The 17,139-nt window shown below is 34.0% G+C and overlaps 2 protein-coding genes across 3 annotated transcripts; one reads left to right on the forward strand and one right to left on the reverse strand.

Moving 5' to 3' along the window:
* Positions 1–3,927: 3,927 nt before the first annotated feature.
* Positions 3,928–8,313, forward strand: LOC140799859 (uncharacterized). The gene is made up of 3 exons (XM_073154367.1): positions 3,928–4,487; positions 6,244–6,267; positions 7,799–8,313. The coding sequence occupies exons 1-3, from the start codon at positions 4,280–4,282 to the stop codon at positions 8,098–8,100; spliced, it is 534 nt and encodes a 177-aa protein (XP_073010468.1). The 5' UTR covers positions 3,928–4,279; the 3' UTR covers positions 8,101–8,313.
* A 1,217-nt stretch (positions 8,314–9,530) lies between these two features.
* LOC140799855 (brassinosteroid-related acyltransferase 1) lies at positions 9,531–16,912 on the reverse strand. 2 transcript variants are annotated; one of them, XM_073154360.1, is made up of 4 exons: positions 16,232–16,849; positions 15,678–16,139; positions 9,805–10,128; positions 9,531–9,726 (listed from the first exon to the last, which is right to left on the reverse strand). In XM_073154360.1, the coding sequence occupies exons 1-4, from the start codon at positions 16,706–16,708 to the stop codon at positions 9,634–9,636; spliced, it is 1,356 nt and encodes a 451-aa protein (XP_073010461.1). In that variant the 5' UTR covers positions 16,709–16,849; the 3' UTR covers positions 9,531–9,633. The 2 variants fall into 2 exon arrangements, with proteins under 2 accessions (XP_073010461.1, XP_073010460.1); XM_073154359.1 differs by having other exon boundaries at positions 9,531–10,128; positions 16,232–16,912.
* Between the last annotated feature and the right edge of the window lie 227 nt (positions 16,913–17,139).

The following is a 17,139-nucleotide window of genomic DNA, read 5'->3' on the forward strand; positions in this document are numbered from 1 at the left end:
ATCTAATAATAACTTTTTAGTCGTAAGCATAAAAATTAGTTTAAGACTTTTTAAATATAAGAGAGATAAAATGAGTTGGGCATAAATAAGTAAATTTTTTTTTAACTCTAATACTTAACAATATCCTAAATTTATACAAGTATATTAGGAAGTAGTAGTTCCCAAGTCTGCAACTCATCTAAAAAGATATTTAAATTTTGAAATTAATTTAACACTTGATAAAAAAAATTGGTAGAGTTATGTTTAAATATGTGAGGGATATGCCTCAAATAGTTATTTCCTTCCAAAAATATTTTTTAAAATATCCTGAAAAAAATTTTAAGACATAATAATTTTCTAAACTTTTTTATTTTGATATAAAATGACCTCCTAACAAAAGAGATCAAGTGAGGTATTTCTGATAGTTCAAAAAACTATTACATACCAAAAATAAAATAAAATAATGAGTAATTATAAAAAATTATAATAGTTCAGTAAGTGAAGTAGTTATCTTTTTTTTTTTTAAATTGCGCTGTTTAGTTTCTTTATTTTTTTTAAAAGTAAATCACAGTAGTTAACCATCAATAATATAATTCAAAATCCTTAGAAGTTAAACTTTTTTTCATTGCCTTAAGAATAGCCCATGAGCTAAGCTTGAGCTCAGCTTGATCTTCAAAATTAGGCTCAAAAATAATTTCAAGCTTAGCTTGATCATGAGCGGGCTCAATCAAATAAGTTCGATAAGACTAGAAATAATATATATATATATATATATATATATATATTGTAATGACTATTTTTTTATACTATACTATAATTTTGTTATATTCTAAGATTTATTTAAGTGGATTGTTTTGATTGATCTTACAGAGTTTAGTTCTAAATTTTAATTCTATTAGTTTATATTTTTTTTTTAAAATTATGCCTTATTTTAAGCTTGATTAAATTCAAAATTTGGCTGAATTGATTAAGGTTTGAAATTGCTTATTGATCGGCTTGTTTAGGCTCGAGCTCAAAATTAGCTTGAATTGAAATGATTTCAATTCAACCTTAATCACGATTCACGAACAGAAGCTCAAAATTAGTTTCAATTCAAACTTGATCAAAACTAGGTTGGATCAAGCTTGACTCGGTTACACCCCCTAAAATTGACCCTTACTATTTTGATTAGGCCTATAAAGGATCCATTTGAATTAAATCTGACTCAAATCAGAGAAGGGAGTTCCCAATGAATTAAGGGAGTTTGAGTGGTGATTTTATTAGGCTCAAACATATAACCGACAAAATATTTATAAGTTAAATTCATAGTAAATTCCCAAATATTAAAAGGGGAGTCTATACAAAAGTACTTTTTTTTTGAATCTATCTATTACGGAAGTCAACATATAAATGTCAGAATTATATCGATAAAATAGATAAATAGAGTCCTTAGAGACCAAGAAGAACTATATATTTCTTTTGAATGAAAGAGCCGGAGAACCAACTAGTCACTACATTGGAGGTCTAAAAAATTATCGAAGGATGACCTCAAAATCCTCCGACATTGGGGTTTCCTTACCTAGCATACAAATTAGGCACCCTTTCGCTTAACAGCCCCTACCCAATCAACAGTCTTATTACCTTCTCGCAAGGTATGTCTAAGCTCCACTTCACTGAATTCCTGCATCATGATTTGACATTCCTTAATGGTGCCTCTAAGTCTCCGTGGGGTTAGTGTCTCCCCTCTCAGAATCTTCACTAAGTTTGTTGCATAAGTCTCCAAAATGGTTTTCTCCCTACAACCCCTCCCTTTTCTAAGGTCCAACAGGAACATTCAAGCCTTACTAAAGGGCGGTGAAACTTTTGAAGTGGCTTTAGTAGCAGCCCTAATTAGTTGTCCCTCTATATCTATGATGACAGCACCTGCCTTTCCTTGATATTCATCCTCAACATAGCCACTGTTAATATTGATTTTAATTCAGCTAACATGTGGAGGTACTCACCTCACCACTATTGCCTGCCTATATTAATATTGATTTTAATTCTTGCTACAAATTTACCCTTGCATAATCCATAGTCATATGAACAACCTAAACTATAGCAACCTCTAGGTTGATCTTAGTTCCTTCAAAAATCTTCTCGTTCTGCACTTTCCATATTATCCAAATGGTTGTTGCGATTGTCACCTTGAGTCTGGTGTGATTCGCTAGATTCGCTAACCACCTGGTGATGATCTTCATCCAATCGCCCACTCAGATCATAGTTGACCTTGAGGAGTGCCACTATATTCTCCCAAACAGCCTTGGCAAATTTGCATTGATAGAAGAGATGCCTAGCTGCCTCTTGGAATAACCTACAAAGCTCACAACTATTCCTCAACCCACAGATAATCTTCTTTAGAAATGCCAGAGTTGGGACTCTCTCCCAAAAGGCCTTCCAAATAAATAGTTTAACCCTTGGAGCAACCAGTAAAACTCACAATCTAGCCTAACCAGACCAAACGTGAGGCTTGGCCCTCGTTATGAACCAATACACCTCTTTGGCTCTAGGCTCCCCATCACTAGCCACAGCCCACACCCATTTATCTATCTAGTCTCAAAGCTCCTTGCATGTGGGTGCTATCTGGAACACTGTATCTGTATGGAAACACCTAAGCAACATCTCCACGTCTCATTCCGTATCAGATAAGAGCTTCTCCACTTTAGACGCCATGAGACCAAGAAGAACTTTGAATTAGTTCTACCTGACCTTTATTTGATACATGCAGATCTTTAAATAGCTAAAAATCTTGACATAAAAGTGTTGGACTAGCATCCATGTAAAAATAACTCATGTTAGCTAGTATTAATTTTTATGCAAATATATCTTTTATAGGAGAATCTTATAAAATGTGTAAAAAAATGTCATGATAAATTAAGCTCATTACTGAATGCTTAAATAAAGATATAAAAGTTTAAATATTATGTCGATAATTTATTAAGAATAACCCTTAATAATAATATGGAGTAAGAGCTTAGCACGTGTGGATATTCCTTTTTAACTTATTTTTAAGAGGTAACATAGGAATATGATATTGCTCATACTTTATTACTTAGATATGTTGTGCTTGGCTTTTTTAACTCACCAATTACTCTAAAAACTTAAGCTATAAGACAGTATCACTTTTGAGCTAATGTATTTTGATAAACTCAAAAAGTGTATTTAATTTAAATGAGTGAAGTTTTATATTTTAAGACAAAGATGAGTATGACATGATTTGAACCCATGACCTCTAGCGCTGATACCGTGTTAACTCATCAATTACTTTAAAAACTTAAGCTATCAGAGTATAGTGTCTTTTTATATTTTATATTCTAACACTCTCTATCACTTTTGGGCTAATGAATTTTGATGAGATCAAAAAGTGGATTTAAATTAGATGGGTGAAGTTTTATATTTTTAACAAAGATAAGCACGGCATAATTTTATATTTTATATTCTAATAGGCTTTATAGCCGATTGTGACACTTATGTAAATCCTTTGTTTTATAAGTATAACAAAAATTCATAATAACACATAGAGTAAGACTAGTAACTACTTTAGAATGTTACAAATATACTATTATGAACATAAGAGGTAAATTAATGTTTAGCTATCTCCAACCAAAAACCTTATAATTAATAACAAAGCTATAACAAGGGATACATGAATTTCTACTTAGAACTATATTGCTATTGAATTTAATAAATAACACTATATATACATATATAGTTAGTCCCTAGAGATAGTACTCCTTAAATATAATTCATGAATCAATATAATTATGCTAATTTAAATAGGAATTAAAATATTAATAATATGCTTAAGTGTTATTTAATTACTTATATTCTCCGAAACCTCCAAATAGCTTTTAACTTTTTGCTTCTCTTTTCTCTTCTTTTTCTTCTTCCTTTTTGCTTTATAAAGATGGTTGCCAATTGAGAGAGAGAGAGAGAGAGAGAGAGAGAGATGGAGGGGTGTTGTTTGATGATATTTTATTAGTGTGGTAATTTTTAAAATTATTCATCTAGAGATTTTATTTATTATTATAGGGGTTTTTTTAAAGTATTTAATTTTTTATTTTTAAGAGTAACAAAATATTCTTTATTCCATTAAGATAAAATTTTTTTGGGTAATTGGTGGGTAAAATGTGTAACCGAGGAAAAAAAAACACGGCTTTGGAGTGAGTTCACTCTCCACTCTCTCTCTCTCTCTCTCTCTCTCTCTCTCTCTCTCTCTCTCTCTCGTGTGGAGGTGGGATTTGTTAGAGATCCGAACGATTCCCCACAACGCCGACAAGAGATGTCGACTGCTTCGTCTCGCTCGGGCGCGTGCGTGCGCTGCTTCTTGGTGCTCTTCGCCGTGGCCTCCGCGCTCTGCGTCTCTGCTCCGGCTATCTACTGGAGATACAAGAAAGGCTTCAGCGGGACCCGACTCTCTACGTCAGTTTCTTGCGCCCCGTGCGTCTGCGACTGCCCTCCTCCCCTCTCCCTTGAGAAGATCGCGCCTGGTGGGTCTCTCTTCGCCTTGTCTTGGTTTGCCCTCCTACCTGTTTGTGGTTTTGTTTTGGGAGATCTTACAAGTTGGCGTTTTGGGCTTATTAATTACTTATGAGGAAAATCCATCTGGGATTTGGCGTAAAGTTTGGAACTTTGGTACTTGATCTATAGTTTGGAGAGACATCTCTCTGTTTTAGGAGGAATAACATGTAATCTGGAAAGAATAGATTGATCTATATTCGATAATCGAGTGGTTTACTCGGCATGTGGGCGAGTTTATTGGCATTTAAATGAGGTGTTGGAAATTTATAATACTTTTCTGATATGCAGCAATTGTTATTTATCCTAACTTTGTGGAAGAAAAATTCCTCTGGTTTTAGTGTATTAGCAGGGAAAAAAAAACGGAGCTTCCTTTACAGCTTTGGTGGGAATGATTTGATATCCATGCGTCATGAGAGAAGTATGAATTATTAGTGTGTTTTGAGGAACTATAAAAATGGAATACCAGGGTTAAAACTATTGACTGAAATTACATGGATATAGCTGTAGGTCTCTGGTACATATCCTTTGATCTAGGAACAATGGAAGATTAAGAATCATTAGCTCATGACTTTTAGAGTTAGATCACCGTAGTAGAGCTCCAATTTAGTTTGTTTTCTTTCATGTCAATAACATTGTCTTTGTAAGAATATATATTTGTCCATCATTATCAAAATTAGAACGTGAGAAATTGTCAGTTTTCAGACACTCAACAGGCTGTCTTAATGAAATCTAGACATGTTTCAGATATTTAATATCAGAATATAGTGGAGAGTCCATTGAGTCCATCCCTATTTCTTGGGATTTTCTTTATGAAAGTCTTATTTATATTTGCCCATTTAACAGATATAAGAAAACATCAATTTATTAGAATGCAGGTTGTTTCATATACCTAAGAGTGTAAGAAGCAAACTATGTTATTACTACTTTAATCACTTGAGACTCATAAAGCAATAATATGTAGTTGCAATTCTAAGAAAGAATCATAAACAAATAAAAATAGGTTCATTAATTTGTCAAATAGTAGTAATGAGCTAGTTCAACATAATGTTAGGTTCGTTTCATTATTCGACTTATGAATTATAGCTATGTAATTACCATTGTAGGTTTTAATAGAACCTCCAGATTCAAATGCATATATGATTCTTCTTCTGGAAGCACTAGCATTTGAAATGCCTTAGTTAGTTAGTTTAGCATTATCTTTAATGATATAGTATGTAACAAATCAAAACTAATGAACACTGTGAGCGTAGTAACTGCCTTCACTAATAATTGAGTTGATGTCTTACACTGGTTTCTATTTGAGGTGCAAGTAAAACACAATGCTGAATTTTTAATTTTTTTAATTTTTATGTAACACATCCTGCCCAGATTCTTTTTCAATCTCCAGTAGATTTCATGTATCTGCTTTGGAGAGTATATCTTGGCATGTTCTTCTTCCTGAACCTTAATGCTATCGAAACTATCTTTGACCATATTCAAGAATGTTGGCTTGTTCTGCCTTATTTTAGGCAGAGTGGTTGGTGAATCTAAAAAATATGCTACATGATCAGAATAAATTGTGATATCTTTATTTGATTCTTGTTACACAAGATAATGACTAATGGAGTATTAGTATTAATAGTTACTTTTAATGAATGAAAAGTCAATTGCTTTTTCTTTATCTTGGATTCGATATTCTTTTTCCATTTTATGTGTTGCTAACAAATATTACATGCACTTTTGCAGGACTGATCAACCTCTCCATTACAGGTTCAAGTTGTTCCTCATTTAAGAACTCTTTTCAATTATTAGAATGCGGATGTTTTTCCCTTAAATAATTTTCATTCGTTTTCAAATTTTAATTCCATTTAGCTTGTTTTCACAAAATGGTAGGAATTGAAAACTATGTAGGTTTGCTATGCTTAGCTTATTTATTATTAATGATTTCTGGTCTGTTTATTGTTGATGGTCGAAAAGAGTTTACACCTGCCTGCAAAAGTTTTTGACAGATAAATATTTTCTTTCACCAATACTTTTTTTACACCTACTATCCTTGTAACTCTACAAGTAAAATGTCATTTACTACTCTGACTTCTCATTACATTAATAAGCGCATCCAAATGCTTGGATTGCAGATAACCATTGGGTTAGATAATGGCATTACGTTGCCGAAGTATTGGTTTGCTAACCCAAGCTAACTGAGTTTGTGTTATCCTAGTCAAGTACATTGGGATTGCTCAAACCGATCTGTTTCCAATCTTAATTTATTAAATATTTATTTATTTATTAAGTTGATCACCATCTAATTGATCATAAATTTTCTCCAAAATTAATTTATCTTAAATTTATTAGACCCAAATCTGACCATTTGGCTTGCTCAAGTCCAAGAGGCACAAGTCGAGCTAAATTTGGGAAAATAAAAGTACAGATCTATTTGGTTCAAGAAAGTTATCTTAAAAAAGTTGTGATCCTTAAGGATGCAGTTGGTGAATGAATCTTACTTGTGTACCCCACCTTAATTATAGGTTTACTTATTAGGTGTAGCTTAGAGGTTTGAATTGGGTATCTACTATAATATTGGTTCAGCATCTTGACTAACTATTGACCAAATTATCCAGAAGTGAAAACTTTCAACAAAACTGTTTTATCTATGTGCATAGCAATTTAACTTTCCCAATTTCAGGCTACAATGTTGGTTAATGCTATCCCAGGTTAGCTTAGAGGTCTGAATTGGCCAATTGAGTATCTATTATAATATTTATTCATCTTAAATTTTGCATTTTGACTAATTATTAACCAAATTATCCAGAAGTAAAGACTTTCATCAAAACTGTTTTATCTAAGTGCACAACAATTATAGTTTCCCAATTTCAGGCTACAATGTTGTTTAATGCTGTCCCAGGTTAGCTTAGAAGTCTGAATTGGCCAATTGAGTATCTATTATAATATTTATTCATCTTAAATTCAGCATTTTGACAAATTTTAAACCAAATTATCCAGAAGTAAAGACTTTCATCAAAACTGTTTTATCTAAGTGCACAACAATTTTACTTTCCCAATTTCAGGCCACAATGTTGGTTAATGTTGTCCCAGGTTAGCATTCTCGAAGCTTGGCTTTCTTTTTTCAGCCTATCCTCCTTTAAACCAGGATGAAGGGTTGACCAAGGGACTATAAAAGAATTTTCCAGCTTACTCTATGCTGCCTCAAAACTGACCTTAAGAGTTATAGAATTATAGTCACCCTAAGGATTGCATCTGTTCTCAATCTGGATCTACAATATCTCTTGTATTCTTATCATAGATTGTGGCAAACATGATCCTGAGCTCAACGAGGAGATGGAGAAACAGCTTGTGGATCTCCTCACAGAGGAAATGAAGCTTCAAGTGATTGTTGCTGAGGAGCATAGCCATCACATGAATGCCACCCTTGTGGAAGCAAGAAGATTGGCTTCCCAATACCAAAAGGAGACTGAGAAGTGCAATGCCGCAACAGAGACCTGTGAGGAGGCTAGGGAACGGGCTGAAGCAGCGCTGGCTAAGGAGAAAAAGTTTACATCACTCTGGGAACAACGAGCCCGTCAATTCGGTTGGAGGGATGGATAGAAATCACGATCTTACACTTCTGGATATTGTCCCACTTAAAATTTATTTCAAGTAATCTGTTCCAATTGTAATTTCCCTCTGTATTTCCTTTTTATTTCTGGGATTGGAAACTCTTCCAACTTATGTTTTCTTTCTTTCTTTTTTGGCAATGTTGATGTATGGTCATATGGAAACTGACGTGCATAAATACTAATCTGTGTGTTAGAATTTCAATAGGTAATACGCATCAACTGTAGTGATGGACCGAGTTCAATTGGTAGTTGGAAACTTTTTTCTTTTTTAAGTTTATGCAACTTAATATAGTGCCTAATAGCCAACCAATCTGCAGTATATCCATGTACTCGATTATCATTTTTGTGATTTACCTTTTCCAATAATAATTATCTGCACACAGTCGATGAATGATTATTGTTTTCCTTTATGATGTCTTACTTTTATTGTTCTCTTTATGATTCACCTAGTAACAGAATTCAATGAATATCGGCAAGAAGATGATAGCCTACAGAAGAGGAGCAAGAATTTGTTCAAATCTGCTGGCTTCCTTCAGATCAGCAAAAGCACAATTACTATGAAATCGATGGCCTCCAGATAGTCATATGCAACTCTCCTACTTTCTTTGATATTTCCTGAACTTCTACGTTGCAGAGGTAATGTAAGTTGCCTGCATAATAAGCTTCTCATCCACTAGCTTGTGTTTCTTTTCTTCCTTTTTTCATTTCATTAACTGCATGCATGAAGGGAAACTGGCAGATCTTACTTTCTAGTTTCTCAGAAACAAAAAAGTAGGCTGAATTAACCATTGGTTTCCATCTGAATTTCCTCGAAATACTTGTTCTTTTTAATGTTCAGTTATTAGGAATTCTGAGTGTGTTCCTCAATGCACTTGTTTAATAGAATTTTTTCATAGTCATTTAGTCCTTTATTCCAATTTATTCATTTAGACACAGAAGCTAAGGCAGTAAAAACTTCGAAATTTGTAGCAATATAGCTTATATGCTGCAGTGAATCACAAGTGGTGCAAGCATGCAGAGGAAAGAGCAATTACAGTAGGAGTGCACACACAAGTTCCTTAGAACACTGTTTGTAAATTAAAAGTAGTCTAAGAAGTCTCTGGCTTAAGTGCTATAGCTTTTATTAATAAGCACATGAGTCTAGGCTTACCTACTGTAAAGGAAACCTAAGATATCTAATTCTTAATTTTAACCTAGATTCACACTAGAAGGAACTAGCTTATCAAACCTATCATGTGGAAAACCATGGTTGTTTCAAAAGTGCCAGACATACTTTTCTTCATAAATAAAGCAGTAACTCTTAATTCATAGACTTCTAAAAGATAATAGGGCTCTAAAAGTTACCTACTTAATGGTCCAGAGAAGTAATCATCTACATATGCATGCATATCTAATACTTGAACTTAATGCACCAGAAAAGATGAGAAATATCATGACATTATCAAATACAGTCTAAATTCTCAATAATGTTCATACCCAACCAAAGATTTAGGATTAGTCATTGCTTTAAGAGGCATCATACTCAAACTGTAGCTAGGAAATACTGAGAGAAAGCAGCCACATGCTCCTGCAGCAAACCAATCCTGACATCCACCCCTCCTGCCTCATCTGGCCTCTGCATGAAGTATGCAACCTGCATGAGAGGAGGAGCCAAAGGCGACACGTAGGCCGCTTGTCCGAACCCGAAGTCTACCTTGTGGTATGGAGTTCTTGTCCAGTCTGAGATCATAGTGAGCTCAGGCAGCAGAGGAAGAGAGCTTTGTGGAGCTTCAAGTGCCTCGAGATAGGCTTTGATATAATCTTCGGTTATCGAGAACTTAGCCATTTTGATCTTCTCAACGATTGTCGCAAGGCTTTCATTTTCAAGTTCTTGGCAAGTGCATGAGATGGAGGATAGCACATAGGCATTCCCTGTGAACCCTTTTGGTAGGGGTGGATCCATTCTGGTTCTTGTGTCAACTGTAAACTGGAGGCATACTGTTCTGTGCTTTGCTATTCCTAAGGCTTTGGTCCTTGCCTGCAGTAAGAAGTGCAGAAAAGTTTGGTATTCATTAGAGTAAAGCAAGAAAGAATGATTGTTTGAAATTCACATCTACTGGTGACATTATAACTAGGCTAATTGCATGAAATGAAATACAATTTTGAGATACTTTGCTTCTAAATTTGTTCTCAGAAATAAAATAGCATTAACCACAATAGATATAACACCAGCTTTCACATAGGAAAGCAAGTTCACATTTTTAGAGTAGAGCAAAAGGCTTAGTAGTTAAACATTTCTTTCTTTTAGTGGTGCTGTGTGAAATGGAGTTCATGCAAATAAAAAAACAACAGCATGTTAGTGGAAACCAAAAGATACTATCCAACATATAAATTAGATGGTTTGATTTATGAAACTATTATGTCAGATTATATATCTGTATCTGATTTCTTGGAATCATCTCCTCACCATTTTGGTGGTGTTCAGCCATATAATGTAAAATTGCTCAGCTTTTTAGTCTATAAACTTATATCTACAGAGATTATATATATGTCACCATCTCTCTTACGATATCTCATTGAAGTTATATGAGTTCATTGTCATATAAAAGTAAAGCACTTGCCAATTCATTGCATAAACATACAAAATACATGCTTAACATTGATAAATTTCATGAGGAAGCATCCTTATAATGGAGGTACATTTGAATTATCTCTGGAAGCATATCTATCTTGAAAGAATTTCAGCTCTCATGGTGGTATCTATTAAGGCGAAATAAAGATAATTACATGCATAAATCCAAGTGTTACATGTTTGAACAGAAGTAATGAATATCACAAAACAAAACAAAACAAAACAAAACAAAGCAAGAATGAATATGGAGGAATTCAGCTCTCATGTAGTACTACAGATTAAGGCCAAATTTAGATAATACATGCATAAATCAAAGTGTTACATGTTTGAATAGAAGTTAATATGCTATTTGTTAAGCTAAACGTAAACTGTCAAACAATAAAGAACAAGAAGAATGTATTGGGATATAATTAGAGTTGGTGAGAGACCATATGTAGGGGTGTAACCGAACCGAGCTCTGTTCGAGTTTGGCTTGAAATTAGTTTCGAGCTTAATCCAAAATCAAGCTTGAATTGATTAGAGTCAATTCGAGCATATCTTGAGCTCCTAGTTTGAGCCGCTTGATAGGTAGATTCAAGCAAATTTCAAATGAAGGCTAATTCAAGCTTTTATTAGGCTTGAATCTAGGTTGAATTAAATTTTGGGTAATCTACACTTTATAAAATCAAATCAAACATATAATCAAATTAAAATATATTTATTTATTATTATATATAAATTGAATCTTATCGAGTTGAGCTTGAGCGACCTGGCTTGTGCTCAATCTTGGCTTGAAATTAATTTCTAGCCTGATCCGGTTGTAACCAAGCTCAACTCATTTCAAATACGAGCCAAGCTCGAGCAGGCTTGATTATTTGACAAGCTTAATTGTATACAAGCAGTAAAGAGAGAGAACTTGTAGCTCCCTATGAACCATATATTGAAAAATTGATAACATTGTAAGTCTTATCTATTAAATAGTAAGTGTTATCGTTTGCAAATTGGAATATGACAATGATCTACTGTTCTTGATCTTGGTCTTGAAGATGGAATGTCACCCATGGCATGAACACAAACAATTACAGTAGGTGTCTTTATATAACATTCTTTTCTTTCTTCACTCTTTTCAGTACAAAACTAAATTTAATATGTATCTATCTCCTAAATACAAATCTTTTTGAACATTAAGGAAGATGTAATTAGTAAGATTAAAAAAAAAACAACTTATGCATAAGTACTGCGGGTGTCTAGTGGAAATGAACCTTCACAAAGTTAATAACATGTCAGAACTGACCAATATGTCATTTTAGATAAATTTTGAACTAGTTATTCTATTTGATTAGTAGGACATCTCAAACATAAGTTAACCTCCTCTTTAGTTAGTTTAAGCTCTAGAAAATCAGTCTCTAATACCATGTTAACTCATTAACTATCTAAAAGCTTAAGTCGATTAGAGAACATTGATTTTTCCTTTTTCATATTCTAATACTTTCTTTTAACTTCGGTGCTAAGATATTTTGATTAGCCTAAGAAGTAGATTTAACTCAAACTTGTTGGGGTTTTATATATTTAAATTAGTGATAGGCTTGGCAAGATTCAAACTTAGAATCTTTGTTATGATACTATGCTAGATAACTAGTACACCTAAAGACTTAAATTGTTAGATAATAAACTAATAATGTATATCATGCATTTAACATATCTTAGTACCACAAGTATTTTAGAGACAAAGTTCATATCTTATGGGAGACAGCACTTCCTCCGATACCCATATAGATAGATTTGTCTGGAGTGCCTCATAATAAACACACTTCAAGATGAGTTCTTATAATCTTATTTAGTGTCTTCTACCACCCACACACACCATGCACATACAGATGCATATATATATTACTCAAGTATGTATTACATACTTATAAGTATATGTTAATGTGTAGTTATCGCATACATAAAGAATGATAATATGTAGTTATTTCATACATAGAGAAAGATCATATATAGTCATTGCATACATCGAAAATAATAATGTGGTGTAGTTGTTGCATACATAGAGAATGTTATATATAGTCAGTGCATACGTAGAGAATGACAATACATTCGTGGATCATGTATTGAAGATATATAGACATGGGTATTCATAAAGACAAAAAAAGTTCAATTTCTTACCTCAATTTTATATCACATCAAAGATAATTATTACACTACTATTTTAGATTGTAAGCAAGTATTATGATACCTTGTTCTAGATTAGTGGTGCAGTTTTAAGAGTAAGAATATGAAATAACTATTATAGATTTTTCCTTAATGTCAAAGCAAATAAGGAATAATAATTTTTATATTTTATATAATAATACTTCTATTTTCTTTCAGATCCAAGATATTTGATCAGCCCAAGAAGTGGACTTGACCTAAATAGGTAGAGGTTATTATATTTCTAAACAACACTAAGCCCAACAACTCTAGATAGAAAAATTGATGTTTGTGGAATAAGGTAAGTGAATCTCTGCCGTTATACTATGTTAACTTACTGACAACTCTAGGTGGAAAAATTGAGTGGGAACTTTGGGTTTGTGGAATGATATAAGTGGTTGGTAAAAGAGAGGAGAGAGGATTTTTGAAATAAATTTAGTTATATCAAAAGTAAAATTGTAATTGGATTCATGCCTGCTACAATATTTAATTTGAATGAATTGCGTTTCTAATCTAGGGTAGGGATAATTTGATGTTTGGTTTCTAACCTAGAGTGGTGTTGCTTAATCTAGAATAGGATAAAAGATGATTCTGAAGCAAATGATAACTTAAACTTTTAATATAGTTGGTGAGTTAACACCAATCAGTATTACCCTAGGACGATATACATTCTAACTAGATGTAATTATCAAGCTCGACCCGCTCAAACTCGACTCAAACCTACCCTACTTTAATCAGGCTAAGCTTGGCTTGAACTTGGTTTAAGCTGGCCCATTACGCCCGACTATTCCTATGATTTTTTTAGGTCCTATATTGGATGTTACTATATAACATTTAAGTTAGTTGAAAACTAGCTAAAATATTTTCTTGAGCGACCCGTTATAATATAATATTTTTGATAACCCGGTCCATGGGCGGTAATAAAATATAACATTCTAGCTCGGCCCAATTCGGCCCGGCCCGCTGGATAATAACCTCTAGTTATAATGAAGTATTTGATCAAAATAGCTCCTAACAAACTTGTTCTCCAAATGATCTGCCTCCCAAACTTTATTACCTAAAAATGATCTAATTTAGATATGTCATCAGCCATTACGTGGGTCCACTAGACAATTGCTAATATGCAAATATAGGAGACATTTGAGCTAAAAAGTTCTTCAGTTTTAAATAGTAAAAATAAATTTTTATATGTATCTCTTATATAAATTATATATATTTTATTATAAAAAAATATGTATATATGATGCGAACCGGGTCAGATCGGAATTACATCAAGGAGAAATTGAGCTTAATAAATTGAGTCTAGTTATCTTATCTGCTTATTTGTTTTAATTAGAGTCTTATTATGTTAGAATTTATTAGTTAACTAATTCAGTTGTGCGCAGTTTCAAAAAAATATTCAAAGAATATTTCACAAACGACCATATATTACGAAACCATTGGAGAAGATCGAAGGCGTCCTGATTTATAACTTTTGTATTCAAGGTTTCTCCAGATTCGGAATCTATCTATGGCAAAACAAAGAATCAATCCGAGAAAGATAAGGATGAGTAATTTAACTACTAAGTTAAGTTCAATTAAGTCATGTAAGCCTCTAAGGCAAGTCCTAGTTCGAGTCATATAAGCCTTTAAGGTTAGTCTAAGGCAAGTTCTAGTTCGAGTCATATAAGCTTTTAGGGCTAGACTAAGTACAACCTATTATACCCGACTTCTATATATAAAGGGGTTAGGCTTCTTTGTTTAAAAGAGAATTGAATGGAAGTAATATTGAGTTAAGTTTATTTACCTTGCGTTACTTAAGCTATTAGATCGTCATTATCTTTCTAGAAGTAGATCTAAGTTAAGTTAAAAACCTTAATTCTACCTCCAACCCATAGCCACCATCACCTCTAGGAGCCGCCCTATCCTACGGCCATCCACCACTATCCTTGGCCGTCCGCCACCCTCCGACGACTGCTGCAACGTTGGATATTTACTATTATGTTCCGTTCTGACCTTGCTCCACTATTTTGATTATATCTTTCTATTCAGACATCCAATTGATTTGAAACTAAAGCCATTAGAACCTTATCTCGTGAGACTACTACTATCTAAATTTTCATAATTTTCTTACGTAAATTTTGGACATAGTTAGTTTAACAGTCTAATACTGCTATTACTAAAACCTAAAGGCTTCTTAGTGCAAATAGCCCCAAATATACTAATATATGAGGAGTAAAAATAATGAAGAATTGATTTATAATTACCTTATCCAAATCAAATTTAATACTTTTCTCTAACTTATCCAATTGTAACATGATAAATTTTCTACTCTAATTTATCTAATTAACGAAGAAATACGAAACAAAGAATAATATTCTCATTCTATACTCAGTATTCTTGATAAAATAAAGCATCGATGAGATTGACTCTTTATTCTAAAGGCTGGCAAGATAAAAGCTCGTGTAAATCCCATTTTAGTATTAAATATGAATAAATTACTTGGATAAATAAGTTAATTAACGAGATCCAATTTGGTCAAACACTGCATTATAGTGAATCGAATCAAAATATATAATCTACTTTTGCTCATCGAAATCAATTCTTTTGATATCGCAAAACCAGAGTTGAGTTTCTACTATTGGTATTAATTTTCTCTTTGATTTATCCTAATTTTAATGTGGCATTGTTCATTATCTGGTTAATAGATCTGGAAAATCTTGGCAAAATTAAAGAAGTTGATTTAGAGAAAATTTCAAATCAGTCTCTTAATTAAAAATGATCTAACTCATATGTAGTTGTTTTACCTTCCACAAGTGTGCAGCAACCACCTCAAATGAAGAGCAGACAATGCCACCTGAATCACTGGCCTTGCTCTTAAGACATTCCATCATGGCACTGCTCAAAGGAAAGGTCTTCAGAACAAAGTCTTGTTGGCTCCTGCTGCTCATCTCTGAGAACTTGAACACCCATTCAAGTTGCCCACCAGGATCCATGGACTGATCCATAGAGACTGCCTGCTTTATAAGTTGGTGGAGATGCTCAAAGGCCACAACCCTTGTCGACTTGTTGTTTTGGCTTCTTCCATGGCTTACTAACAACCTCTCTCTCTCATGCACTGGTTCTATCAACTCCAACTCCTCCCCATCTACTCTTCCTGCTACTTTAGAAGCCCATGCATTGAGGAAGTTATAAGTTGCCAAGCCATCAAAGAGAGAATGGCTACTCCCCACCCCAACTGCATACCCTCCACAGCCAAACTTGGTGACCTTCACGGAGAAGTAATGCAGTCAGTTAATTCTACAAATAAAAGCCCTGATGACATAATTATACATGGGTTTATGACTAATTACGTACGTACCTGGGCAACAACAAGTGGCATATCAGAGAGTCTAGTGGAGAGAGGAGGCTTGTAGACGAGTTGCTCATAGAAGTCATTGTACTGGGAGAGGTCTCCCAGGTCTGAGATCCTCACAGGTGTGGCTGCCTCCACGAAGAGTGCACCGGAATTGGAGCAAACTAGGTCAAGCTTGGCAGTGGATGGGTCCAAGGATAGCCTTCCTGCAGCTGGGTACCAGGCAGACAAGACCTCCTCCAAGCCCATCTTTAAGGAGGTGAAAAGAGAAGAGCAGCAGCAACCTGACAGGCCTTGGTGGTGGGGTGGTGGTGATCTGTAAAAGAACACCAAGTACATGAGCACAGGACACTTTCTGTCTAGGTTTGAGAGCTCTATCACTTTGGTCTCTTGGGTTGCAGGAGGGTGAGCTCTTGGGTTGACTGATGTGGTCCTTGTGATGGAAACCTTTTGGTACTCCTCCTCCCTTTGCGTTGCTGCCATTACTCCTGTGGTCCTCAAGCTTAATTCTGGATGGGAGGAGGAGAGACAGAGAGATAGATAGATTGAGAAGCTTTATTAGAAGACAGGCAGCAGGCCTTGGGGAATTTTTGTATACTTGATTATTGTTCTACAAACACACACACACACACAGAGACATATATATATATATATATATATATAGTTGGTATGCTATGCACCATCCACATCTACAAGCCTACAAGCCTGTGTATATATATATATATATGGCTAAGTGCCTATTTTATATCTAATAGGTACACACAAAAGTATTTTGCAATCCCAAAAAGAAGAAAAAAAAAGTATTTTGCAATCCAAAGACAAGACCTAAACATCTGAATCAATTGACTTCTGATCAGATGGAAGCAATGGATGGATTGGCTTGGGGCAGCTGCTTTCCAGAGAAGGTTCATCTC

This window comes from Typha latifolia, chromosome 13 (assembly GCF_019914945.1).
Source record: "Typha latifolia isolate L0001 chromosome 13, TyphaL0001v2, whole genome shotgun sequence".
Classification (NCBI taxonomy): Eukaryota; Viridiplantae; Streptophyta; class Magnoliopsida; order Poales; family Typhaceae; genus Typha; species Typha latifolia.

Excerpts from the sequence above, each read along its gene's own strand:
- LOC140799855 (XM_073154359.1), bottom strand. The coding sequence starts at position 16,708 with ATGGCAGCAACGCAAAGGGAGGAGGAGTACCAAAAGGTTTCCATCACA. Across the intron at positions 16,140-16,231 it reads TGCCACTTGTTGTTGCCCAG|GTCACCAAGTTTGGCTGTGG; the intron begins GTACGTACGTAA and ends TTCTCCGTGAAG. Across the intron at positions 10,129-15,677 it reads TTGCTGCACACTTGTGGAAG|GCAAGGACCAAAGCCTTAGG; the intron begins GTAAAACAACTA and ends TTCTTACTGCAG.
- LOC140799859 (XM_073154367.1), top strand. The coding sequence starts at position 4,280 with ATGTCGACTGCTTCGTCTCGCTCGGGCGCGTGCGTGCGCTGCTTCTTG. Across the intron at positions 4,488-6,243 it reads CCTTGAGAAGATCGCGCCTG|GACTGATCAACCTCTCCATT; the intron begins GTGGGTCTCTCT and ends GCACTTTTGCAG. Across the intron at positions 6,268-7,798 it reads GATCAACCTCTCCATTACAG|ATTGTGGCAAACATGATCCT; the intron begins GTTCAAGTTGTT and ends TTCTTATCATAG.